Genomic DNA, 27,153 nt, shown 5'->3' with positions numbered 1-27,153 from the left:
CAGGTTTAATCTTTCACTAAGAGCTTGTATGCTAGTATGATTTTCAGGGTTCACTTCAGCCTTACACTGGTATGTTATTCAGGTTGAATAACTGCAGCCTTTAGACAAATAGATTGTATCAAGTACCATTCTGTAGCTGCTATATTTAAACAGTCTCTGAGTGTAAATCTTTTGGTCACAGGTCTGGTGAGACTCTGACTGTATCAGCCAAGTCATCTGATGTCCTGTTTTACCCCAGCTCTGTTGATGCTTTTATCAGTGGTGGTAAGTACCCTCACGTGACTTGCCTTAATTACAAGCTTTGCTTTTTAATTCTAAATTTAAAAATTCCTTATGCACTTAAATTTGCTTAAATAAAGGTTTCCCTTTTTAGTTGTGTTTTTAGTCCTTACAGAACTAGGCTAATTTAATACAATTCATCGTTTGAATTCTATATATTATTCATGTGTAGTTCTTTGAACATTGGTATTTCAATCTAACTAAATGTTTTTTAATCTTAAAACTATTTGTATGACTTTTTATTCTATTTTAGATGGGTGTCCAGGGAAGATTGTTGATTTGATTGGTCGTAAAGGAGTGTTTATTGAGGGTAAAATAACACCGTCACTTAGCGGTGTCACAGTCACTGTGAGTGATGAGAGTGGTACTATGACACCCATTGTCCTCATCACAGACAGCCAAGGGAAGTACAGGTTAGCTTTGTCTTCATTTTAATAGCTGGCTTCCATCAATCAGTTGATAATCATTCTATCAATTAATTGTATTAATGCATCAATTATATCATGAATATATTTGTATTTAAAAAAAAATCTCCAGAGTTGGTCCCCTACATGCTGACAAGAAATATCTGGTAGCTGCAGAGAAAGAAGGTTATGTGATGTCTAAAGAAAAGGAGGACTCCCTGCTATTTAGAGCATTTAAGCTAGGGGAAATTGCAGTACAGGTACAGTGTTGGGTAGTGCCTGTTTGGTTAAAGTATTGTAGGTTATAAAGGTATATGAAAAGTTAAATAAATAAATTATGCAATAATGGCTAGAAAGATAAAAAAAAAAAGATTAAAAACTCTGGTTAAATATCAGTATAAAAAATGAATATGAGTACACAGCTAAAAAAAACTTTGTTACTTATTCAACACTGGCTTATTGTTATTTTATGTTAAAAAAAATGGCTTTTTAAAAATTAATTTGTATGAATGTCTTGTATAGTTAAAAATAAATTTTGCTATTAAGAGTGGTAATAATTACTCTGGTCCCACAGATGTTGGATGAAAAAGGTCAGCCTCTGCCCAGTGTCCTTCTTTCTCTGAGTGGTGACCACCAGTACAGGTCCAATAATGTGACTGGGACAGATGGTCACATGATTTTCACAGGCCTCGTGAGTAGCATATCAGTATTTAGTATTTTTTTTTTTTAAATTGACAAAAGCTACACATTTTTAAATGATGGAATTTTACATTAAACAAAATCTTTGTAATTCTATTATATATAAACATTTACAAACTTACTTAATTATTAACTTAAAAGTGTAAGGTATGAATACAGTTTTATCAGTCATAAAATGTATCAATTCCTATTTGTTAGAACATGATATTCTTTTCCTTTTAAAATTTTACTTTCCGTCTTTATGGCACTAAACTATGGTCCACTCTAAATCACAGATAGCTATGTGGAAGTATTAAAAAGTGTTGCATACAATTATAAATAGTACATGGTAATCTAGAGCTTAGATTTGTATTTAAAAGTATTGAGTGACATTTTTACAGAGCCCTGGTCAGTATTTTCTCCGCCCAATGATGAAGGAATACAAGTTTGAACCAGCCTCACAAATCATCATTGTACAAGAGGGGACAACTGAGAAAATTAGCATCAAAGGTGCTAGGGTTGCCTTCAGGTGAGTAAACAGCCTTGTACTTTGTAATGCTGTTATCATTAACTTCTTAATAACATGATAGTGATCAGTATATTGATGAAATCAGAAGTAAAATATGAAGAAACAAAATAAGTATAAGATTATATAATTTTTTTGTTTTAGCAAGGTGACATCTATAATTATCTGTAAATATTTGTTTCTTTCAAAATGTTCCTCTAAATTTTGCTTTAGTTTAGGCAAGGCTACATCCTTCATAGTGAAATTTTCTAAATTTTTTTTTCGACAAACGTATCAACCTGCATTTTGGTGTTTAAGTGAAGTGACCCCAAAATTTTTTTGTTTTTAGCTGTTTTGGCAAAGTGACCTCCCTGAATGGTGAACCTGAGCCTGGCATCATCATAGAAGCTCTGGGCAAGGGTGACTGCAGCGTGTACCAGGAGGAGAGCAAGACAGAGACAGATGGCTCCTACAGGATCAGAGGGCTGCAGGTAACCATTTTTTTACTGGCTGGACTGGATCTCACCTAGGCTTGACTGAAAACATCCCTGAATTTATAGTCTACAATTGTATGTGTGTTGATTCATAAATCCTGTTTTATGAATTTTTTAATTTAAAAAATTAATTAATTTTTTAATTTAAAAAATTTATTGTAAGTTTGATATAGGGAAGCCACATTTCTAATGACATGAGTATTGTTGATTGATTTGTTTCCAGCCCAACTGTCTGTATGACATTCACCTCAAGTCTGGTGAAGTCAACACACACATAGAGCGTACAGCACCTACTGCAAGACAGGTTCAGGTACCATACACTGCTTTATATGTGGATCATGTGTTACATGTATACTTCCCGATAGATATTCTTTACCTAGATTGTACTTTACATGGACTGAATATGTTAATTTCATGTTTCATGTAAACAGGTATCAACTGCTGATCTCCAAGACATCAACATCATTGCTTTCCGTCGCATGAATCAAATGGACATCAGTGGCAATATCAGAACAAATCTGAAATTTTTACACACTCTCAAGGTAATTCAGAACAAATCTGAAATTTTTACACACTCTCAAGGTAATTCAGAACAAATCTGAAATTTTTACACACTCTCAAGGTAATTCAGAACAAATCTGAAATTTTTACACACTCTCAAGGTAATTCAGAACAAATCTGAAATTTTTACACACTCTCAAGGTAATTCAGAACGAATCTAAAATTTTTGCATACTCTCAAGGTAATCGAACAATGTTTGATTAGTTCATAGAATTGTACAAGTTACATAGAACACCTATGTGTACGAATAATAAAAACTGACCTTATTTCTGTACAGGTGAGCCTAGTCAGTGAAGCCCAACCTGACACACCTATACATATTGTGGCCCTCAGCAAGTCATCTTTCTTCTTCCTGCCTACACTAGTGATGGACAATAAGGTGAGGAATTTGTTGCCCAATCACTATAACTTATAACTATATTTTACTAGGCCTAGTCAGTATCAGTATGTTCAGTATGTTCAAATATATATATTATTATATTTATTTTAATTATTAGTAGGCCTAGTGATTTAGCTTGAAATAGCAACTAGGTTGTCCTAGATCCTAGCTATCAGATAGTAGGCCTACTTTGACAACAAGGTCTGAAGATTAAAAAATATTAAGTCATTAAAAAAAACTCCAGGCCTATTACTTTTTGCATGTAAGTTATGATAATGAAAATGCAATTAGAATTATTAAATAAAAAGTATTAAAATGGAAGAGGCACAGTAGGCTGTATAGATATACTATATTTTGAAGTAGCTGATTGCCGTTAAAGCTTAAAAATTGTGCTAATTTATTATTAGGCCTACTTAACATATAATAATATCTACTTTATACTACCTAGTCCTACATAATATTATGCTGTATAAAAAGATAGGTATGTCAAACGGCTTTAAACACATGCAGTTTTTCGCTCGCATAGCCCAAACGTAGTACATTTTCCCTTCCGTAGTTTCTATAATAAAAGGGGCTCTTATAGTAATAAGCTTAATACAATTAAAAAGTGTAAAAGTAAATTTTAAGCTCTCAAATTGTGCGTAATTTTTATGGTTGTTGAAATTACACAATATATCTCATTTAGTGATTGAAAACTGTCACTGAGATGATCTTTCAAAGGCAGTCGAGCAAAAGATTTTGACCACTCTCCCATTCTATTCGCGGGTCTTTTTTCAGCGTTCTACGTATTTCTTTACAAATACCTGTAAAATGTGCAGAATCAAATAGCCTTTAGTAGGATACTAAAACATTTGCATAAAAGACTAAATATTTTAAATGTTAAAAAAAGTAAGCAATTAAAAAATTAGTATATGATTCTGACAACATATAAATTTTTTATTTGCATTTTAAGGAAGGTGGTCCTTTTTTCTGTTAAAACGCTAAAATTGTTTATCGTTTCTGAGCGTGGTCAAAAAAGGCAGAACTTGACAAAACTAACTAGAGCAATCAATAAAGTCGCTCAAAATCTCGTCGCAGAACTGGCAGTTTTCTTCGTTAACATTCAACGCACCACTAAGTTTTTCTAAATTGATGTTAGCAAATTTTAAAGGCTTTATATTTCTGTAAAAAAAATTAAAATATGTAGCTACTTAGTAAACAAGTTTGTCAGTCTACTTTTTGTAGTTTATTTCTTTAATATATTTCTTTATTATTAAAGCTATAACTTTGTACAATGATTAGACTTCTATGTAAATTTTCAGCTTCCCATGAACTAAACCATCCTTCACTTTGAAGCTGAGTCTAATTTTTTTCTGATTGCTTATAGTTCAAATATTTTTTCTTTTCTGACAGACGGTACTTCATAAATAAATTAAAACATATATTTATAAACTTTTTAGAATAGCTGAATATTTTTATCTATGACATGTAAAAGGTCCTGTGATCATACATTTTGTCACCATTGTCAACAATATATGGTTATAGTTTAAAGTAGAAAACCCCGCAATATTCATGGCTGGGTTGGGTTTTAGCGTTGATTTTAAACTAAATAGCACACGATGTGTAGCTTGAAATACTTTACATTACCAAAAAAAAATCAACAATTTAGCATGTTAGTGTGCTCTTTAATCTTTTGTGAATAATTTCAACTTCAACTAGATGTTATGTTAATGCCTCCAACACTCACCTGAAATGGGGGAAGGGGTAAGCAAGATCTTTACTACAATTGTAACAATGTCAATATATATTAATGATCAGTGCACTAGTGCAGATGCATTAGCACTTTGCAGTCAGCATGGAAATAAACCTTTATAAGAGCCCTTTAAAAAGAATGTCTTCAAAAAATATACCTTATGAAGTCCTCTCAATTATGTTGACTGTAAAAGGTGATTAATAATAACATATTTACATGTTATAGTTGTGAAGAATGACTGTTAAGATACTAAGGGTGAGAATGCATGACTAGTATGGTTATCTGTTTAGCCGATGTAGTTGTATCTAATAAGCAAATGTATTTTGTTAGCCGATGTAGTTGTATCTAATAAGCAAATGTATTTTGTTAGCCGATGTAGTTGTATCTAATAAGCAAATGTATTTTGTTAGCCGATGTAGTTGTATCTAATAAGCAAATGTATTTTGTTAGCCGATGTAGTTGTATCTAATAAGCAAATGTATTTTGTTAGCCGATGTAGTTGTATCTAATAAGCAAATGTATTTTGTTAGCCGATGTAGTTGTATCTAATAAGCCAATGTATTTTGTTAGCCGATGTAGTTGTATCTAATAAGCAAATGTATTTTGTTAGCCGATGTAGTTGTATCTAATAAGCAAATGTATTTTGTTAGCCGATGTAGTTGTATCTAATAAGCAAATGTATTTTGTTAGCCGATGTAGTTGTATCTAATAAGCAAATGTATTTTGTTAGCCGATGTAGTTGTATCTAATAAGCAAATGTATTTTGTTAGCCGATGTAGTTGTATCTAATAAGCAAATGTATTTTGTTAGCCTATGTAGTTGTATCTAATAATCAAGTGTATTTTGTTAGCCGATGTAGTTGTATCTAATAAGCAAATGTATTTTGTTAGCCGATGTAGTTGTATCTAATAAGCAAATGTATTTTGTTAGCCGATGTAGTTGTATCTAATAAGCAAATGTATTTTGTTAGCCGATGTAGTTGTATCTAATAAGCAAATGTATTTTGTTAGCCGATGTAGTTGTATCTAATAAGCAAATGTATTTTGTTAGCCTATGTAGTTGTATCTAATAATCAAGTGTATTTTGTTAGCCGATGTAGTTGTATCTAATAAGCAAATGTATTTTGTTAGCCGATGTAGTTGTATCTAATAAGCAAATGTATTTTGTTAGCCGATGTAGTTGTATCTAATAAGCAAATGTATTTTGTTAGCCGATGTAGTTGTATCTAATAAGCAAATGTATTTTGTTAGCCGATGTAGTTGTATCTAATAAGCAAATGTATTTTGTTAGCCTATGTAGTTGTATCTAATAATCAAGTGTATTTTGTTAGCCGATGTAGTTGTATCTAATAATCAAGTGTATTTTGTTAGCCAATGTAGTTGTATCTAATAAGCAAGTGTATTTTGTTAGCCTATGTAGTTGTATCTAATAAGTGTTGTGTATTTTGTTAGCCTATGTAGTTGTATCTAATAAGTGTTGTGTATTTTGGTGTAGCCCCACCATCAGTGGCATGGCTAGGTTGGGTGTCACCTGTTGTAGTAACTCATGGTGTCACCCCCCACCAAAGGCTTCTGTGAAAAACCTATCTGTTAAGGACCATGATATCTGTTTAGTAATCAGCATATACCCGGCATTGCCCATCCTAACCACAACCATTTAAAACTAAAACACCCTAACCACAACCAACCAAAACTAAATCAAAATAAAAGACAAAAAAATGCAAACATAACACAAATGCAAATACAACTACAAATGCAAACACAAACCCAACCACAAACACAAAGAAAACACAAACAAAAAAAGCAAATGAAAACCAACCAAATCCAAACACAAACCCAAACCCAACCCCAACCTTAACCCAAATACAAAGAAAACACAAACGCAAACAAAAAAGCAAACACAAAAACAAATTAAAAACACAAACGCAAACCTAAATGCAAATAATATCAAACACAAACCCAAACCCAACCCCAACCTTAACCCAAATACAAAGAAAACACAAACGCAAACAAAAAAGCAAACACAAAAACAAATTAAAAACACAAACGCAAACCTAAATGCAAATAATATCTCAAAATAATGCAAATAAACGCGAACATAAACACAAACTTAAATTTAAACATACCGCCTGATTCAACTTAGTAAACCACTATAGTACCCCAACTTATTCTTAGTCTTATGCATTCACGTATGCATTTTGGAGGGCACTCACAAATTGGGCCTGGAGCCCCAAATAGCACCCTGTCGGGGCGCCAAAATATCACCCTGTTGGGGCGCAGATTCAGTTAAAGACTATAGTAACCTTTCGTATTTATAGTCAATCGCACTGTTTAAAATAAAATTATGCCCCATAGCAACCACAGGACAGCCCAGGGCACCAAATCAAACTCTGGGGTCAGAAGAGGGCTGGTCACCTCCATGTGACACTTAGCTACATCAATTAGTCAAAAGACACTTAGCTACATCAATTAGTCAAATGACACTTAGCTACATCAATTAGTCAAATGACACTTAGCTACATCAATTAGTCAAATGACACTTAGCTACATCAATTAGTCAAATGACTTTTAGCTACATCAATTAGTCAAATGACACTTAGCTACATCGATTAGTCAAATGACACTTAGCTACATCAATTAGTCAAATGACACTTAGCTACATCAATTAGTCAAATGACACTTAGCTACATCAATTAGTCAAATGACACTTAGCTACGTCAATTAGTCAAATGACACTTAGCTACATCAATTAGTCAAATGACACTTAGCTACATCAATTAGTCAAATGACACTTAGCTACATCAATTAGTCAAATGACACTTAGCTACATCAATTAGTCAAATGACACTTAGCTACATCAATTAGTCAAATGACACTTAGCTACATCAATTAGTCAAATGATACTTAGCTACATCAATTAGTCAAATGACACTTAGCTACATCAATTAGTCAAATGACACTTAGCTACATCAATTAGTCAAATGACACTTAGCTACATCAATTAGTCAAATGACACTTAGCTACATCAATTAGTCAAATGACACTTAGCTACATCAATTAGTCAAATGATACTTAGCTACATCAATTAGTCAAATGACATTTAGCTACATCAATTAGTCAAATGACACTTAGCTACATCAATTAGTCAAATGACACTTAGCTACGTCAATTAGTCAAATGACACTTAGCTACATCAATTAGTCAAATGACACTTAGCTACGTCAATTAGTCAAATGACACTTAGCTACATCAATTAGTCAAATGACACTTAGCTACATCAATTAGTCAAATGACACTTAGCTACATCAATTAGTCAAATGACACTTAGCTACGTCAATTAGTCAAATGACACTTAGCTACATCAATTAGTCAAATGACACTTAGCTACGTCAATTAGTCAAATGACACTTAGCTACATCAATTAGTCAAATGACACTTAGCTACATCAATTAGTCAAATGACACTTAGCTACATCAATTAGTCAAATGACACTTAGCTACATCAATTAGTCAAATGATACTTAGCTACATCAATTAGTCAAATGACACTTAGCTACATCAATTAGTCAAATGACACTTAGCTACATCAATTAGTCAAATGACACTTAGCTACATCAATTAGTCAAATGACACTTAGCTACATCAATTAGTCAAATGACACTTAGCTACATCAATTAGTCAAATGACACTTAGCTACATCAATTAGTCAAATGACACTTAGCTACATCAATTAGTCAAATGACACTTAGCTACATCAATTAGTCAAATGACACTTAGCTACATTAATTAGTCAAATGACACTTATCTACATCAATTAGTCAAGTGACACTTAGCTACATCAATTAGTCAAATGACACTTAGCTACATCAATTAGTCATTGTTCAGTCAGCCATGATAAAAAAAAATGCCATGAAGTGTAAACAATTGTGAAATAAAATTGGGATCTGTAGTTTTCATTTTTTGGATGGGCTAAATTGCTTTGTACCTTAAAACCTTGTTATTAAACTGCTAGATCAATGTTTTTTTAATGTTATGTTTAGTAACAATCTTAGGTGTACACAAGTTTTTGAGTTGGTATTAAAATAGACCCTATTTAATTATGACCTTTCATATAATGTCATTGTCTGTAGCTGGAGTTATTTTTTAATTTCTCGTATAAGAAGTAAAAAAAAATGAAATATTCTTTCTGTGTAAGACAGTGATGCTTCATGTCATGATTCAAAACAGCAAAGTAATCAGCTCTGAGTTATGTAATGTGCATTAATTGTTATTTTTGATAATCAGATTAATAGACCCTTTAGAGGCAAATGTAGATTAACAGTTCATTTTTAATAAGTTCAGATTAGGGGTCGTCCATAAATGATGTCACACTCATAGGGGGGAGTAATTTTATGATGGTGTTTGATGAGAGGGAGGGGATATCCGATGGTATGACATTGCACATTTGCATACTAAAAAAGCAATGTTAATAAACGAATTTTAGCTATTATTTTGTGTTTTAGAAAACTGATTGAATACATTTTAATACATTAAAATATTCTATGGTGACAATATCTTGGAAAAATATCCATCTTGTAAAAAAATATCCATCTTGTAAAAAAAAATTCAACTGCAAAGTCGAGGGGTATGTAGGCTGGGGTGTGACGTCATTTATGGGGGGGGGTCTAGCTTTTTGTGACATGGGGGGGGGGGGTAAAGAAGGAAAATAAAGCATGATGTCATTTATAGATGATTCCTTAATAGGTCTTTCATAAAATTGCTGCGGATTTAGCAATAAACCATTTTCAACCTTTCATACACTTAAAAATATTTTTCTATTGGTCAAATGAATCAAATGATAGAAGAAAAATAAACACGTAATTCAGGCTAGTTAAAAGATTTTTTGTAACATGTTTGTCTAAATAGGCCAAATGTGCTTAATAAAAACTATGTCCATAACAGATTGTTGTGCTGTCTGCCATGGTCAAGTTAACACTAGACTTTATAGCTCGGGGCACATCAGGATATACTCAAAAGAAAAGGGATGAAACGCTTCCACAGTATATCAGAAGGCTGACTCATTTGTACTTGGAAAACAAAAATATTGATGATGTTGTAAGTTTTTATAAATTTGGAAAAAAGCATATTGTCATTTAAAGTAATAAATTATTATCTCTCTTTATATAGATGAATATTTTTACTTCAATTTCATGTTATACAATGTTTTTTTTATTCTTTTAAAATTGAAAAATTTCATGTGGAACACCAGCGCCTGCCTGCAGGAGAACAGTTGTTATTTGATCCACGCACACTTAACGCACTCTCTGTAAGTTGTCACTGTCTGATTGAAGTCGAATTATTTTTTTTAATTTCTTGTATAAGAACTTTCGAGGAAGTCTTGCAATCCTGCAAATAATTGAAATAAAAGTTTTCACAAATCTTAACATTTTATACCCCCTCAGTTGGAAAAGTATTACATTGTAGGTGCATGTTTCTTTCAGATTTTGAATGATTTCCAGTAACCAGAAGTGGTTTTTACTCTATTTTCATGTGAACACTATATTTTGAGAACTATCTCAGTTAGGTACATGAAATTTCAAATAGAAATATAAAATCTTATACTTGGATTACTTACAATTTGTGAGTGACCTCCGAAAATGGAAGTGATATTGTACTCTATTTATGGTATCTAAAATTCCAATAATTTGCATACCATTTTAGTTAGGTGAACTAAATTTGAAACAATGTTTTTATTTTCATTACTCAGTAACATATGGTGACCAGATGTATTTCTTTAGTTCTGAAAAAAGATTACCAATTAACTTTTCATGTAGGGTTAGGTGTTAGGTCTTTAATCCATGCCCTAGGATTAGGGTTAGGTCTTTAATCCATGCCCTAGGGTTAGGGTTAGGGTTAGGGTTAGGTCTTTAATCCATGCCCTAAGGTTAGGGTAGGTTAAAGGTTAGGTCTTTAATCCATGCCCAGATATTCTGACATCAAATTTGGTTTAATTAGATGTTAAAAAATAACTTTTTAAAAATTAATCGGTTTGCTTTATAAAGCTCATATTTTCCACTCTCTTATACACACATTGTTTATGTTCATTTGTATCACATTATATTTTTTTCTATATGATTCTATATTATTTTCAAAATGTAAAATGTGAGAAAGTTTATGTGATCCCTTAAGCTCTAGTTGACTAGTAACTAGAAATGTAGTTTATTTATATGTATTCACACGTGAATCAACACACACACACATCACAGTGTGAATCAACCCACACACCGATCACAGCCTATATATTATATATATATGTGTGTGTGTCTGTGTGTCTCTTTTGATACATATATATATATATATATATATATATATATATATATATATATATATATATATATATATATATATGTATATATATATATATATATATATATATATATGTATATGTATATGTATATATATAGGGTTGTTTGCAAGTTTTAAATGTGTCTGGGAACCATCTGACTGACATCAACGAACTGAGCCAACTTTGCCACCTGAGCAGCCTGATAGCAGCTGACAATCTACTGAACGGCATGAAGGAACTGGCACAGCTCTTGGCTACATGGACCTCCCTGACTCGCCTGGATCTCACAGGTAACCCCATATGTCAGCAAACAAAGTTCAAGGACATAATTATTGTCTTGGGGAGTAGCTTGGGTAAGCTCTTCATCTTAGACTAGTCCATGTCTGTTGAGCATCAGCTAATGACAACATCCTTCCATGCATTTGAGCTACACACACACGAACATCCACACGAACACACATACAAACATCCTAACAAACATCCACATGAACACACACGAATATCCACACAAACATCCACACGAAAGCACACGCCAACATCCACACAGTACACAGGTGAATCAACAAACATGTACACAGGTGAGTCAACAAACACTTATAGAGGTAGTATAACTGTATAATCATTGATAAATGAACTGAATATTTGCAACTATGATAAATTACATTCTGTAGCCTATATCACTAGCTGGTTTTATTCCCAGGAGATCTGCCTCCCTTACGTAGTGCCCCACTAAGGCAGAGAAGTATTTCCAGTTATGTCATGGCAGGTAGTGTATGTCATGTCAGGTAGTGTATTTCATGTTATGTGAGCTAGTGTATGTCATGTTATGTGAAGTAGTGTATGTCATGTTATGTGAGGTAGTGAATGTCATGCTATGTGAGGTAATGTATGTCATGTTATGTGAGGTAGTGTATGTCATGGTATGTGAGGTAGTATATCTCATGTTATGTGAGGTAGTGTATGTCATGTTATGTGAGGTAGTGTATGTTATGTGAGGTAGTGTATGTCACTGTTATGTAGTGTATGTCGTGTTATGTAAGGTAGTGTATGTCATGTTATTTGAGGTAGTGTATGTTATGTTATGTGAGTTAGCGTAAATCATGTTATGTGAGGTAGTGTATGTCATGCTATGTGAGGTAGTGTATGTCATGTTATGTGAGGTAGTGTATGTCATTTTAGGTAGTGTATGTCATGTTATGTGATGTAGTGTATGTTATGTTATGTGAGTTAGCGTAAATCATGTTATGTGAGGTAGTGTATGTCATGCTATGTGAGGTAGTGTATGTCATGTTATGTGAGGTAGTGTAAGTCATGTTATGTGAAGTAGTGTATGTCATGTTATGTGAGGTAGTGAATGTCATGCTATGTGAGGTAATGTATGTCATGTTATGTGAGGTAGTGTATGTCATGGTATTTGAGGTAGTGTATGTTATGTTATGTGAGTTAGCGTAAATCATGTTATGTGAGGAAGTGTATGTCATGTTATGTGAGGTAGTGTATGTCATGTTATGTGAGGTAGTGTATGTCATGTTATGTGAAGTAGTGTATGTCATGTTATGTGAGGTAGTGAATGTCATGCTATGTGAGGTAATGTATGTCATGTTATGTGAGGTAGTGTATGTCATGGTATGTGAGCTAGTGTATGTCATGTTATGTGAGGAAGTGTATGTCATGTTATGTGAGGTAGTGTATGTCATGTTATGTGAGGTAGTGCATCTCATGTTATGAGAGCTAGTGTATGTCATGTTATGTTAGGTAGTGTATGTCATGTCAGGTAGTGTATGTCATGTTATGTGAGCTAGTGTATGTCATGTTATGTGAGGAAGTGTATGTCATGTTATGTGAGGTAGTGTATGTCATGTTATGTGAGGTAGTGCATCTCATGTTATGAGAGCTAGTGTATGTCATGTTATGTTAGGTAGTTTATGTCATGTCATGTGAGGTAGTGTATGTCATATGAGGTAGTGTATGTCATGTTATGTGAGGTAGTGTATGTCATGTTATGTGAGCTAGTGTATGTCATGTTATGTGAGGTAGTGTATCACATGTTATGTGAGGTAGTGTATGTCATGTTATGTGAGGTAGTGTATGTTATGTGAGGTAGTGTATGTCACTATTATGAGGTGTATGTCATGTTATGTGAGGTAGTGTACGTCATATTATGTGAGCTAGAGATGTCATGGTATATGAGGTAGTGTATGTCATGTTATGTGAGGTAGTGTATGTCATGCTATGTGAGGTAGTGTATGTTATGTGAGGTAGTGTATGTCACTATTATGTGAGGCAGTGTATGTCATGTTATTTGAGGTAGTGTATGTTATGTTATGTGAGGTAGTGTATGTTATGTGAGGTAGTGTATGTCACTATTATGTGAGGTAGTGTATGTCATGTGAGGTAGTGTAGTGTATGTCATGTTATGTGAGCTAGTGTATAACATGCCATGTGAGGTAGTGTATGTCATGTTATGTGAGAAATGTGTTTGTCATGTCATGTGAGGTAGTGTATGTCATGTTATGTGAGATAGTGTATGTCATGTTATGTGAGGTAGTGTATGTCATGTTATGTGAGCTAGTGTATGTCATGTTATGTGAGCTAGTGTATGTCATGTGAGGTAGTGTATGTCACTATTATGTAGTTTATGTCATGTTCTTTGGGGAATTGTATTTCATGGTATGTGAGGTAAAGTATGTCGTGTTATGTTAGGTAGTGTATGTCATGTTATGTGAGCTAGTTTATGTGATGTTATGTGAGGTAGTGTATGTTATGTGAGGTAGTGTATGTCATTATTATGAGTTTTCGTCATGTTATGTGAGGTAGTGTATGTCATGTTATGTGAGGAAGAGATGTCATGATATTTGAGGTAGTGTATGTCATGTTATGTGAGGTAGTGTATGTCATGCTATGTGAGGTAGTGTTTGTCATGTTATGTGAGGTAGTGTATGTCATGTTATGTGAGGTAGTGTATGTCATGTTATGTTAGGTAGTGCATCTCATGTTATGAGAGCTAGTGTATGTCATGTTATGTTAGGTAGTGTATGCCATGTTATGTGAGGCAGTGTATGTTATGTGAGGTAGTGTATGTCATGTTATGTGAGGTAGTGTATGTCATGTTATGTGACGTAGTGTATGTCATGTCATGTGAGGTAGTGTATGTCATGTCATGTGAGGTAGTGTATGTCATGTTATGTGATGAAGTGTATGTCATGTTTTGTGAGGTGGTGTATGTCATGTTATGTGAGCTAGTGTATGTCATGTTATGTGAGGTAGTGTATCTCGTGTTATGTGAGGTTGTGTATGTCATATGAGGTAGTGTATGTCATGTTATGTGAGCTATGGTATGTCATGTTATGTGAGGTGGTGTATGTCATGTTATGTGAGCTAGTGTATGTCATGTTATGTGAGGTAGTGTATGTCATGCTATGTGAGGTAGTGTATGTCATATGAGGTAGTGTATGTCATGTTATGTGAGGTAGTGTATGTCATGTTATGTGAGCTAGTGTATGTCATGTTATGTGAGGTAGTGTATCTCGTGTTATGTGAGGTAGTGTATGTCATGTTATGTGAGGTAGTGTATGTCATGTTATGTGAGCTATGGTATGTCATGTTATGTGAGGTAGTGTACGTTATGTGAGCTAGTGTATGTCACTATTATGTGAGGCAGTGTATGTCATGTTATGTGAGCTATGGTATGTCATGTTATGTGAGGTAGTGTACGTTATGTGAGCTAGTGTATGTCACTATTATGTGAGGCAGTGTATGTCATGTTATTTGAGTTAGTGTATGCCATTATTATGTGAGGAAGTGTATGTCATATGAGGTAGTGTAAAGTATGTCATGTTATGTGAGGTAGTGTATGTTATGTTATGTGAGTTAGCGTAAATCATGTTATGTGAGGTAGTGTATGTCATGCTATGTGAGGAAGTGTATGTCATGTTTTGTGAGGTAGTGTATGTTATGTGAGGTAGTGTATGTCACTATTATGAGGTGTATGTCATGTTATGTGAGGTAGTGTAGTGTATGTCATGTTATGTAAGGTAGTGTATGTCATGCCAGGTAGTGTATGTCATGTTATGTGAGGTAGTGTATGTCATGACAGGTAGTGTATGTCATGTTATGTTAGGTAGTGTATGTCATGTTATGTGAGGTAGTGTATGTCATGTTATGTGAGGTAGTGTATGGCATGTTAGGTAGTGTATATAAAATTGTACTAACTAGAAGACCTCTGCAGGTTTACCACCCAAGCAGTTTGATGACATCCTAACTATATCAAAAACCCATCAAAAACCTGGAGGTGGTTTACGAAGGTATTTTTTTTTCTCTTTAGCCGCTCTGGATTCTGGGCTCATAATCGTATAATGAGAAAAATCAAATCTTCCCAGGGTGCTACCCTTAAGAAAAAATTTTCCCCTATATAAATTCCATTTCGTTCGGGAGTTAGATTCTGCTCCGCCCCCCCCCCCCGCGCCCCGCCCCCCCCCCCGACGAGATGTCTGGAAAAAATTGTGTTCACAAAAATTAATTTCATAAATAGATATCTATCTATATATATAATTCTCTTCTGGGAGCCGTTAGAAAACAAGCTGCAAGCGCCTCCTTGCAGTCCCCTCTCTTTCTCTCTATCACTATCACTACCACCCCCACCCCATCCCCACATTGTCTGGTGAGCTGTGGTCACGATAAATGTTTACAAAGCTAAATGTTTACAAATCGAGCCGGGTTTCTATTAGGGGCGGATAATTTAGTTCGATTTATATCGATATATATATATAATATATATATATATATATATATATATATATATATATATATATATATATATATATATATATATATATATATATATTTATATATTGCAAATTTTATTTATGTCTTGTTATTAAATGTATTTACTCGACTGATATATATATATATATATATATATATATATATATATATATATATATATATATATATATATATATATACGTGCGTGTGCGTGTATGTGTAGATAGATAGTAATTTTTTGCTGAGTTTTAATATTTTGACGCAGGCGTTTCATGTTCCTGGTAATGCTTCTTCTCTTGCGACTTCCAACAGCTATGGGAATTCCAGAAAAAGGTAACTTTTGTTTTCATGTACATGACAGTGACTGCTAACCCGAGTCTTAAGTTAAAACCTTCGGGCAGATGAGGCTCGTCTTCTGGGGTTAGCAACCCATCTATGAGAGAATACCCCGAAATCAAATAGGAATGGAGCCCCTTAGGCGATAGAATGACCAACCCTGGTTCCCCTTCGGTAGCTCATGCGAGAATGCTGATTCCAATCTGCGCAGGTAACATTCTGTATCTTGAGACCATCAGCAGTCTGAAGAGAAGGGGGCCTGATAAATGGGCAACATCTTACTCTTCTCAACATAGAAAACAGGCTCTGATACGCAATCATCCAATGGTCTATTAGACTATTGAGCCGCAATATTATTTTTACTCTCTCGTATACAAAGTATAGAGAAATTCTTGTAATCGTGCACAAGAAATCTAGATTTTTGCAAATCTCGATGTTTTACACATCCCTGAGTCGGAAAAAACATAGTTTCCGTGTGTGTGTGTGTGTGCCTGTAAACACGATAACTTGAGTACAGTTACAGCTACAGGTTGATGAAATTTCACATATAAGTATTATATCAAATTTGTAGATCTGTATCAACTTTTCAGCAATTTCCGATAACCGGAAGTAAAATTTTTTCTACTTGTGATTTTTTTTTAAAGCCTATAACTCGAGTACTGTTTCAGAAAGATAAATTGAATTTCACATGTAAGTGAAAGACGTAATTCTCTGCCTTCTGTCAAATTTTAAGTAATAATTTTAAGTAGTAATTTACGCTATTTCCGATGTCTCAAAAACGCATGTGAATTTATTAAGTACTAATAATATCCCGCTAATCTGAAAGTCTCGAGTTCGGACCCTGAGCTCGACCAGTACGACGTCCCTGCATATATTAAAAAAAAATTCTCTTTTCTAACCTAGGGTTAGGGTTAGGGTTAGTGTAGCAGAGTTCGACTGTTTCTGTGACCTCGGCATGCGAAGAGATAGTGTGGTTTTCAGTCAACAATATGCCCAAGCGCCTTTGTTATGCCTAGTGTGAGTTATGTACTCATCAAAACTGGGTGGACTCAGTGACATCTACTGACTTGAACCCGGAATTGACCTTGATAATTTCGGGTTAACAGTACCACTAGGTCACTCCTGACCACACTATTCCCATGTATGCCGTGGATTCTGACACATGAACTCAACTTCACATGCCATACGAAAAAAAGCTGAAGTTGCTTAGGGTACAAACTGGCAGATTCAATTATATCTTAATTACTTAGATCTTAGTATTTCCTTTTTTTTTATCAGTAACATATGGCGCCTGCATTGGCACATTCCCAAACCGAACCTGCGAGGTTTTACGTAGTGAGGAAGGACAAGATGAGTTTGGACACTTTGCTCCGTTTGGATACTTTGCAATATTCATTGCATTATTAATTGGTAAAGTATAATTTAATTTTAAAAATTAGATTAAACGCGATATATAGGTGTATCTTTTTATGCATTCCAACACCGTTCATCTTTGGGAAGTTGTTGAGAATACTTCCGGAGAAGTTTCTGCGAAAAAAAAATCAAATTCGAGATGGTGTCGTACCGATTCTTCTCTATATACGGTATTTAAAAATAAAAGTCGATTGCGGTTCGACACCTTTTATCCGATCAGCATTGTTTAAATTTAAATATTGTTAGAAAACAATACATTAATTGCATAATTTTAAAAAATTATAAAAATTAATAAAAAATGATGTTAAGATTTATAAATAGGCCTACATGTTTAATCCTTTAGCGATGGTGTACGCTGGATACCAGCGTCGAACGCAGCCAGCAGACTATGCGCAAAGGATTCCAAACGTAGGAGCACGGCAATTCAATGGTAACTGTCCGCTTGCACAGTTAAATGTTTAATTAATAACAGATTTTTAAAAGGCGATTTTTTTACTTGATTCCTCTGTCTGTCTTTCTGTATATCTGTCTTTCTATCTTTGTCTAAATCCAAAACGGGCGAATTAAATTTCGAACCTTTCTAACAAATTTCACTGAAATTCGGCACGTGGGTCAAAACCCGATGACAATGCAATCTGTCATCAAATTTGAATTAACTGTTTATGAAATTGTTAACATTTTTGTGAAATTTGTTGGGTGCCTCACTACCACTATTCCGCAATACTATACACGTTCATTTGGTGTGAAAAAGTTTCTACTCATGCAACTCTATTACAAATTTTAAAGCACTGAAAAGAAAGCATAAAATCATTTTGATAAGCTTTTATATTAAATAATGCAGTACAAAGGGAGAAAATAAATGACTTTCTCTAAATATATATAAAAACGCTACTATTTAAAGACTATAAGAAAAGTGCGGGTTTCTTACTAAATAATAGTAAAGGTATCCAATGGATAATATAGTGACCCACGCTTTTCATTATAATTGTTTAAATCGCATATTAGTAATAGTAGTGTATTATTTATATTAAATTAATTATATTGATTTTTGCTTATGATCAAAAACTTATTTTTATTTTAACTTGTACTAAAATCAATACTATTACGAATAGTAGAAAGTGTCAGATCTTATCTTCTAATTAAATTATTGGTGTAATATATTGCTGAAAAATTAACATTTAAGAAATAAGTCATTCTGTGGTCGTAGTTGTTTAAGAATGTGCCTTGTCATATTTTGGGTGGGTGGGTAGGGGGTGTATATTATACGGCCATTTTTAGCAACAGAGGAGGGATTCTCTAAAACAATAATGATGTGACTACTATCTGCAGAATGGTTATTTTCTGCTAAAATGGTTTTGTTATAAGTATAAATGAATAACAAAATGTATCAAATCTAGTTTTAAAAAGCTCTATGTCACCTGATTGAGTAAACCTTAATCAATTTATTCCAGTATTTTAGGTAATAACCCCTAAGTATAAACTAATGCAATTGTTTCTCATCACCATATTTTCCCTTTTGAGTCCAAGAAACATGGGAGTGCCATAAAACTTTAGTCGGTCTCTGGCAGATTTCTGACAGTCCCCCCATTACAGTCCTTCCTTTGTCATTTGCTCTTCTGATGTGTTCTTCCCCGTCTCGCTTTGCCCCGAAGAAAGTCTACCAGCCACCCCCTCCCCCCAACAAAATGAAATTGATAAAGAAAACATACTTTTACCCGTGTCCGCCCCCGGAAAATGTCCGCCCCACAAAAATATCAAGTGCCTCCCCCCCCCCTCCCCCGAAGAAAAACGTCTGGAAGAGAAGAAACACTTTTTGCTGGTGGCGTTAACTAGGCCTACTTCCAGCAATCGCTGCAAAACCGTAGGACTCTAAGGATATTAGTGCAAGTAAAAGCTTTTTGTAATAAAGGTTGTTTTTTTTAAAATTTCGCAAATACTGTTTATAGACAGTAATGAAAATCAAAACTTTTGCATTTAATTTTGGAGGAGGTATTTTTCTAGCGCAGCGTTTTTGTGAGATTTAGTTTTGCTACTACTAAGTAGTTATCGCTACCATTGTCAGCTTGTTTCTTCACGATTATTTCTTAGAGGAATCTTTTTACTTTTTTTGTTGATTAATAGATGATCAATTTGGTCTTTCGTTTTCCCATATGGCGATTTTCATGTAGTTTTATACATGCTCATGTGTTGAAACTATGTATCTTGTAATGCGAGTTTGTTTTCTTCGCAATGACTTATTAGCTTCCTCCACTTGGGTTCTTAGTTCCTAAGCCGTCTTTCCACAAATTTTTTGTTTTGTTCGCTGCTAATTACAACTGTGGCATTTAAGTCATCGAAGACTACTAGAATATCATGGTAAGGCACTGTATCTACTAAAGCTAGTAAATGGTAATTGTGTACTTTTTTTCTTCTTCTACATTCGATAATAGGTTGCGTTATGAATTATATAAATATTTTTATTTCAAAAGGGATTAAACGTTGTGGGGTTGACTTGCTTATTGTTGCATTAAATAGGCTTTGGTCTTGAGGTGATATTTCTTTCATGTTATCACTAAATGGGAGCTTCTGCTATCATTTGTCTGTATTCAATGTGGGTTATTTCATTGTAAATTGTACCCATGAATTCATTCATATCTCATTTACAAATAAATGCACTTTTAATTTCAAATTTAGCAACGAATGACACCTGTTATTTTCCCATATTACAGTCAAAAACTTGTATTTGAAATTATGTTTTTCGGTGTCTCCAGTCGAAAACAATATATTGATTTAGTCTCCTTATTTCTAACCTCATGAGGATGTTTGGTTGGTCTTGTTCAGTTTTTCTTCCATTGTTAAAAGTATATATTTTCTATATAAATTCTATTTCGTTCGGGGGGGGGGGGGGGGGGGGAAGGGGGGTATTAGAGATGCCTGGAAGAACCTCTGGTCGTGTTTTGGTCTAATCTGCTACTGATGATAAAGATACGTGTTAGCTTCCTCTCATTATCAACGCTCACTCAAAGAAGCTAAAGCTAGGGTGCATCGTGTATTTTGTGCGAACTGTGTTCTAAAAGTTTTATGCAAGGTTAATTTTCTTCCTTTTACAAACTTACTGCGCGGTAGGTTCAAAACTACTGCATGACCGCGCGACAGCGAAGCTTAGAGGGAACATTGATTAATTTAATAGGTGAGATCGACAACGTATGCTATGTGTGCAAAACAGAATTACCAGAAAAATAAGCAGGCCTTATAACGGTGGTGACAACCTGTGCTTGAACTAGAGTAGATCGCTCCCTAATAACCTCCACATAGATTTTGTCGACATTTTCACATCTTCTTTATCAAAAACCATGGTTTTTTCATTGTCTATAAACAGTATTTGCTGAATTAAAAAAAAACCTCTATAACAAAAAGAGTTTACTTGTACTGGAATTAGGTAAATAAAACTAATTTGTTTTCTTTTAATAAAAGCTTTAGTGTTTCATTAGATCTTATACATATTGTTTTTAAATGTATCACTTTTTTCCCCTCTTTCTGAAGATGGGAATGTTGAACCACTGCCTGCTGAAGACCACCTATGCGAGCCAATGAATGATATTATGCTTGTATTAGATGCCTCCAGGAGTATTGGGCCCAGACAATTTGAGGAAATTCTGTTTTTTATCGTATCCATAATACGATCATTTGAGCTAGACAGTCAATCAGCAAGCTTTGCCATTCTTAAATACAGCACTGTTGTGCATTTTATCCATGCCTTTAGCGATGAGCAGGAGAGAATTAATCTGTCGAAGGTAAAGATATTTAATTGTTGTATTACTGTTTGTTTTGTATTGATGTATACATCTAAATTATATTTACAATTGAAAAATGACATGGAATGTCATGTTTGCTGTTTTTTTCATATCAACTCACAGAAAGTCCTAAGCATCACATACTCAGGAAAAGAGACATATCTCTCAAGGGCTTTGACTTACATATTAACCAGAGATTTGTTCAGCCCCTCTTATGGCGGAAGAAGAAAAGCTGGAAAAATAGTCTTCATTGTAACAGATGGGGTACCAAGAAAAGATAGGCCACTATGTAAGCTTCCCATTTTGTTACGTCATTGACAGTTTATTATATGTGTTCAATGTTCTTTTTAAAAAAAAGGGTAAGAATTTTTATTTTGTGTACTGTTTTAGGCAGAGAAAAAGCAGACCAATTAAGGCAACTAGGAATTCATGTTCAATGTTTAGGAGTCGGTCTACAATCATATCAATACTTGGTTGATATTTGCGGAAGCGCAGATAATGTTTTCAGAGCTGCAAATTTCATCCAAATGCATGCCCAAATAACAAGTGTAGTCCAACGCTTATGCATGTAGGTATGTATCGATGTATATACTTGATCTTCTTTTTTTTCGTTCTTATTGTTGGAATGGATCCTAACCCCAACAAAATTAAGGATACGTGTCGACTGGTTATGTGCCATTGAGGCAATTGACTGCGATTTCAGCCTGCTTTTATTTTTGGATTTGCTTCCATAGCCTTTGTCCAACCAAGAACAAACTACAAGGCAGCAGTTGTTTGATTTTTTTTTACATTAAATCGAAATACAAAGCATGCTCACACATAGGGTCCGGTCACGCCGGTCTCCGGCCACAGTCCACGTCTGTGAACACTCGTAAATTATTCTTGACACACTAGCAGACCACCGCCCGTGAGAACCGGGCGCCGGCCTGTCGTTTAGGGGTGGGTGAAACATTACCCCCATCCAGCTACGACCAACCAAGAATACAACTACACACAAAAAGCACAAGCAACCTGTGACAACTATTTAAAATAACAAGCCAACCATAGCGTACTAGCCAACATATATACATATATATATACGAGAAAAATGGCCCGTTGAGGAAGGATACAACGGGCGCTAGGCTGATAGTGCTGTCTCTTTTCTCGAAACTAAAACCACCCCACCCCCACCCGCACACACACCCCCCACCCCCATTCCCCCCCCCCCCCCCCCCCCCCAAAAAAAAACATGTCTACCGTCCCATTCAACGAAATATAATTATATACTTTTTCCAGTGTCCGCCCCTTCCCCGAAAATTCAACACCCGCCCCCGAAAATTTCAAGTACCCCCACCCCTCTCCGGGGAGGAAAACGTCTGAAAGAAACACTGGTGTCGCGCTTAGCAACTACCCGAAGAATTGCATTAAAGAAATTGCAAGAATACCACTTTTTAGATTAGGCACACTAATTAGGCGGTAATTTTATTATAGAGTATCGATGAAGAATTTCTTTTGAGTTGGGGAGGGGGGGGGGGGCTCAGACGTTCTTACGCGGGGGGTGGGGCTTCGCCCCAAGCCGAAGAATTGTATGCAAGAAACTCTTCACGCAAACCATTTAGATTAGACAAAATTTCCTTTTTATTCAATGTTTACTCGAGAATCAATGACGTCATATTACTGTATATTTGATGTTCCTGAGAACATACCTAGCATTAGTTACAATGTTCCTGAGAACATACCTAGCATTAGTTACAATGTTCCTGAGAACATACCTAGCATTAGTTACAATGTTCCTGAGAACATACTTAGCATTAGTTACAATGTTCTTGAGAACATACTTAGCATTAGTTACAATGTTCCTGAGAACATACCTAGCATTAGTTACAATGTTCCTGAGAACATACTTAGCATTAGTTACAATGTTCCTGAGAACATACTTGGCATTAGTTACAATGTTCCTGAGAACATACTTGGCATTAGTTACAATGTTCCTGAGAACATACTTAGCATTAGTTACAATGTTCCTGAGAACATACTTAGCATTAGTTACAATGTTCCTGAGAACATACTTGGCATTAGTTACAATGTTCCTGAGAACATACCTAGCATTAGTTACAATGTTCCTGAGAACATACTTAGCATTAGTTACAATGTTCCTGAGAACATACCTAGCATTAGTTACAATGTTCCTGAGAACATACCTAGCATTAGTTACAATGTTCCTGAGAACATACTTAGCATTAGTTACAATGTTCCTGAGAACATACCTAGCATTAGTTACAATGTTCCTGAGAACATACCTAGCATTAGTTACAATGTTCCTAAGAACATACCTAGCATTAGTTACAATGTTCCTGAGAACATACCTAGCATTAGTTACAATGTTCCTGAGAACATACCTAGCATTAGTTACAATGTTCCTGAGAACATACCTAGCATTAGTTACAATGTTCCTGAGAACATACCTAGCATTAGTTACAATGTTCCTGAGAACATACCTAGCATTAGTTACAATGTTCCTGAGAACATACCTAGCATTAGTTACAATGTTCCTGAGAACATACCTAGCATTAGTTACAATGTTCCTGAGAACATACTTAGCATTAGTTACAATGTTCCTGAGAACATACCTAGCATTAGTTACAATGTTCCTGAGAACATACCTAGCATTAGTTACAATGTTCCTAAGAACATACCTAGCATTAGTTACAATGTTCCTGAGAACATACCTAGCATTAGTTACAATGTTCCTGAGAACATACCTAGCATTAGTTACAATGTTCCTGAGAACATACCTAGCATTAGTTACAATGTTCCTGAGAACATACTTAGCATTAGTTACAATGTTCCTGAGAACATACCTAGCATTAGTTACAATGTTCCTGAGAACATACCTAGCATTAGTTACAATGTTCCTGAGAACATACCTAGCATTAGTTACAATGTTCCTGAGAACATACCTAGCATTAGTTACAATGTTCCTGAGAACATACTTAGCATTAGTTACAATGTTCCTGAGAACATACCTAGCATTAGTTACAATGTTCCTGAGAACATACTTAGCATTAGTTACAATGTTCCTGAGAACATACTTGGCATTAGTTACAATGTTCCTGAGAACATACTTGGCATTAGTTACAATGTTCCTGAGAACATACTTAGCATTAGTTACAATGTTCCTGAGAACATACTTAGCATTAGTTACAATGTTCCTGAGAACATACTTGGCATTAGTTACAATGTTCCTGAGAACATACTTAGCATTAGTTACAATGTTCCTGAGAACATACTTAGCATTAGTTACAATGTTCCTGAGAACATACCTAGCATTAGTTACAATGTTCCTGAGAACATACCTAGCATTAGTTACAATGTTCCTGAGAACATACTTAGCATTAGTTACAATGTTCCTGAGAACATACCTAGCATTAGTTACAATGTTCCTGAGAACATACCTAGCATTAGTTACAATGTTCCTAAGAACATACCTAGCATTAGTTACAATGTTCCTGAGAACATACCTAGCATTAGTTACAATGTTCCTGAGAACATACCTAGCATTAGTTACAATGTTCCTGAGAACATACCTAGCATTAGTTACAATGTTCCTGAGAACATACCTAGCATTAGTTACAATGTTCCTGAGAACATACCTAGCATTAGTTACAATGTTCCTGAGAACATACCTAGCATTAGTTACAATGTTCCTGAGAACATACCTAGCATTAGTTACAATGTTCCTGAGAACATACCTAGCATTAGTTACAATGTTCCTGAGAACATACCTAGCATTAGTTACAATGTTCCTGAGAACATACCTAGCATTAGTTACAATGTTCCTGAGAACATACCTAGCATTAGTTACAATGTTCCTGAGAACATACCTAGCATTAGTTACAATGTTCCTGAGAACATACCTAGCATTAGTTACAATGTTCCTGAGAACATACCTAGCATTAGTTACAATGTTCCTGAGAACATACCTAGCATTAGTTACAATGTTCCTGAGAACATACCTAGCATTAGTTACAATGTTCCTGAGAACATACCTAGCATTAGTTACAATGTTCCTGAGAACATACTTAGCATTAGTTACAATGTTCCTGAGAACATACCTAGCATTAGTTACAATGTTCCTGAGAACATACCTAGCATTAGTTACAATGTTCCTGAGAACATACCTAGCATTAGTTACAATGTTCCTGAGAACATACTTAGCATTAGTTACAATGTTCCTGAGAACACTCCGGCTTGAGATGCTAAATATGGCGACGTCATACTTCGTTTTTCGAATTACTATGCAGATTTTTAATTTGCTTGTGTTTTCTCTAGAGCGTTCTTGTCAGACAGAGCGTTCTTGTCAGACAGATAGATAGATAGATAGATACACAGACAGCGAAACTATTATATATATATATATATATATATATATATATATATATATATATATATATATATATATATATATATATATATATATATATATATCTACATATATATATACATATAATTAAATATTTCCTTAGCGTTATACAAATAATTTAGAGCAATGTCAACGATAAAAATATATTTAAAATTATAGATACTAAAATTAATCTTTATCGGCAGGGAAATAACCAAGTTAATACTATAACTAATTAGGAACAGAAGAGTTGCATACCTTTTTATGTTAGTAGACAATTTCTATTATTACAACTGAGCGACATCAGGGGAAATAACCAAGTTAAAACTAGAACTAAATAGTAACAGAAGAGTTGCATACCCTTTTAAGTGAAGACACTATTTCTATTATTACTACTAAGCGACATCAGGGGAAATAGCCAAGTTAATACTAGAACTAAATAGTAATAGAAGAGTTGCATCCCTTTTTATGTTAGTAAACTATTGATATTTTTATTGAAGTGTAAAATAATAATTCATGTGTAATGAATGATTTATGTTTTCTCTTTTATCCAACTGTAGGATTGTATTTGATATGATGAACTAAGAGAATTGGATGTGTAAACAGATGTAACTATACACTGTGAATAAAATTTTTGAAAATAAAAAAAACATCTGAAAAGTATACTCTTTTTACAACTTTTATTAGTTTCTATGTTTGTTGTGACAGATACATATTTCTCCATGCAAAAATATGAAGAAATCAATAAATCATTCAATGATTCAATCAATCAATCAATCAATGAGAAAAGAATAGTTTAAAATTTATTAGAGACATTAGATCTAAATCTAGTATTGTAAATGAAATACTACAGTTAAATGAATACTTTTACTGACTGTAATAATCTACATGACTAGATTTGCTAAATCTAGAAATTCTAGATTCTAAGTGTAGTTTATTGTAGAAATGTATTAAAAAGAAGAAAAGAAAATGGAAGAGTCGGATTTCTACTTTCACTTTCATTCTTAACGCCACGACTAGAACAAGATAACAGGATATGGATGTAGTGTTTAAAAACATGGCTACGACGGCGCCCGTGAATGAAAGGGTGAAACGCATCTTTTTATTTTGATCTCTGCCGATAAGAGGGCG

General features: G+C 34.4%; 1 protein-coding gene across 2 annotated transcripts in view; it reads left to right on the top strand.

Moving 5' to 3' along the window:
* LOC131927990 (BOS complex subunit NOMO1) overlaps window positions 1–26,680 on the top strand; it is a 40,181-nt gene extending 13,501 nt beyond the window's left edge. The window contains exons 16-36 of one of the 2 annotated variants that reach the window (XM_059283874.1): window positions 182–264; window positions 533–692; window positions 817–943; window positions 1,258–1,374; window positions 1,763–1,890; window positions 2,216–2,357; window positions 2,584–2,670; window positions 2,792–2,902; window positions 3,199–3,300; window positions 9,972–10,124; window positions 10,279–10,335; window positions 11,474–11,645; window positions 12,056–12,106; window positions 15,584–15,659; window positions 16,385–16,452; window positions 17,734–17,865; window positions 18,212–18,298; window positions 21,391–21,641; window positions 21,765–21,930; window positions 22,032–22,213; window positions 26,583–26,680. In XM_059283874.1, coding sequence (XP_059139857.1) covers window positions 182–264; window positions 533–692; window positions 817–943; window positions 1,258–1,374; window positions 1,763–1,890; window positions 2,216–2,357; window positions 2,584–2,670; window positions 2,792–2,902; window positions 3,199–3,300; window positions 9,972–10,124; window positions 10,279–10,335; window positions 11,474–11,645; window positions 12,056–12,106; window positions 15,584–15,659; window positions 16,385–16,452; window positions 17,734–17,865; window positions 18,212–18,298; window positions 21,391–21,641; window positions 21,765–21,930; window positions 22,032–22,213 — 2,452 coding nt within the window. In that variant the 3' untranslated portion in view covers window positions 26,583–26,680. Of the gene's footprint in view, window positions 1–181; window positions 265–532; window positions 693–816; window positions 944–1,257; window positions 1,375–1,762; window positions 1,891–2,215; window positions 2,358–2,583; window positions 2,671–2,791; window positions 2,903–3,198; window positions 3,301–9,971; window positions 10,125–10,278; window positions 10,336–11,473; window positions 11,646–12,055; window positions 12,122–15,583; window positions 15,660–16,384; window positions 16,453–17,733; window positions 17,866–18,211; window positions 18,299–21,390; window positions 21,642–21,764; window positions 21,931–22,031; window positions 22,214–26,582 lie in introns of both variants that reach the window. The other variant, XM_059283873.1, reaches the window with a different exon arrangement.
* Window positions 26,681–27,153: the final 473 nt, after the last annotated feature.

Source organism: Physella acuta, unplaced genomic scaffold, assembly GCF_028476545.2.
Source record: "Physella acuta isolate Inbredline_101_S28 unplaced genomic scaffold, ASM2847654v3 ptg001452l, whole genome shotgun sequence".
Lineage (NCBI taxonomy): Eukaryota > Metazoa > Mollusca > Gastropoda > Physidae > Physella > Physella acuta.
The sequence above is the reverse complement of the archived record's forward strand: the minus strand, read 5'-3'. Positions and strand labels throughout refer to the sequence as shown.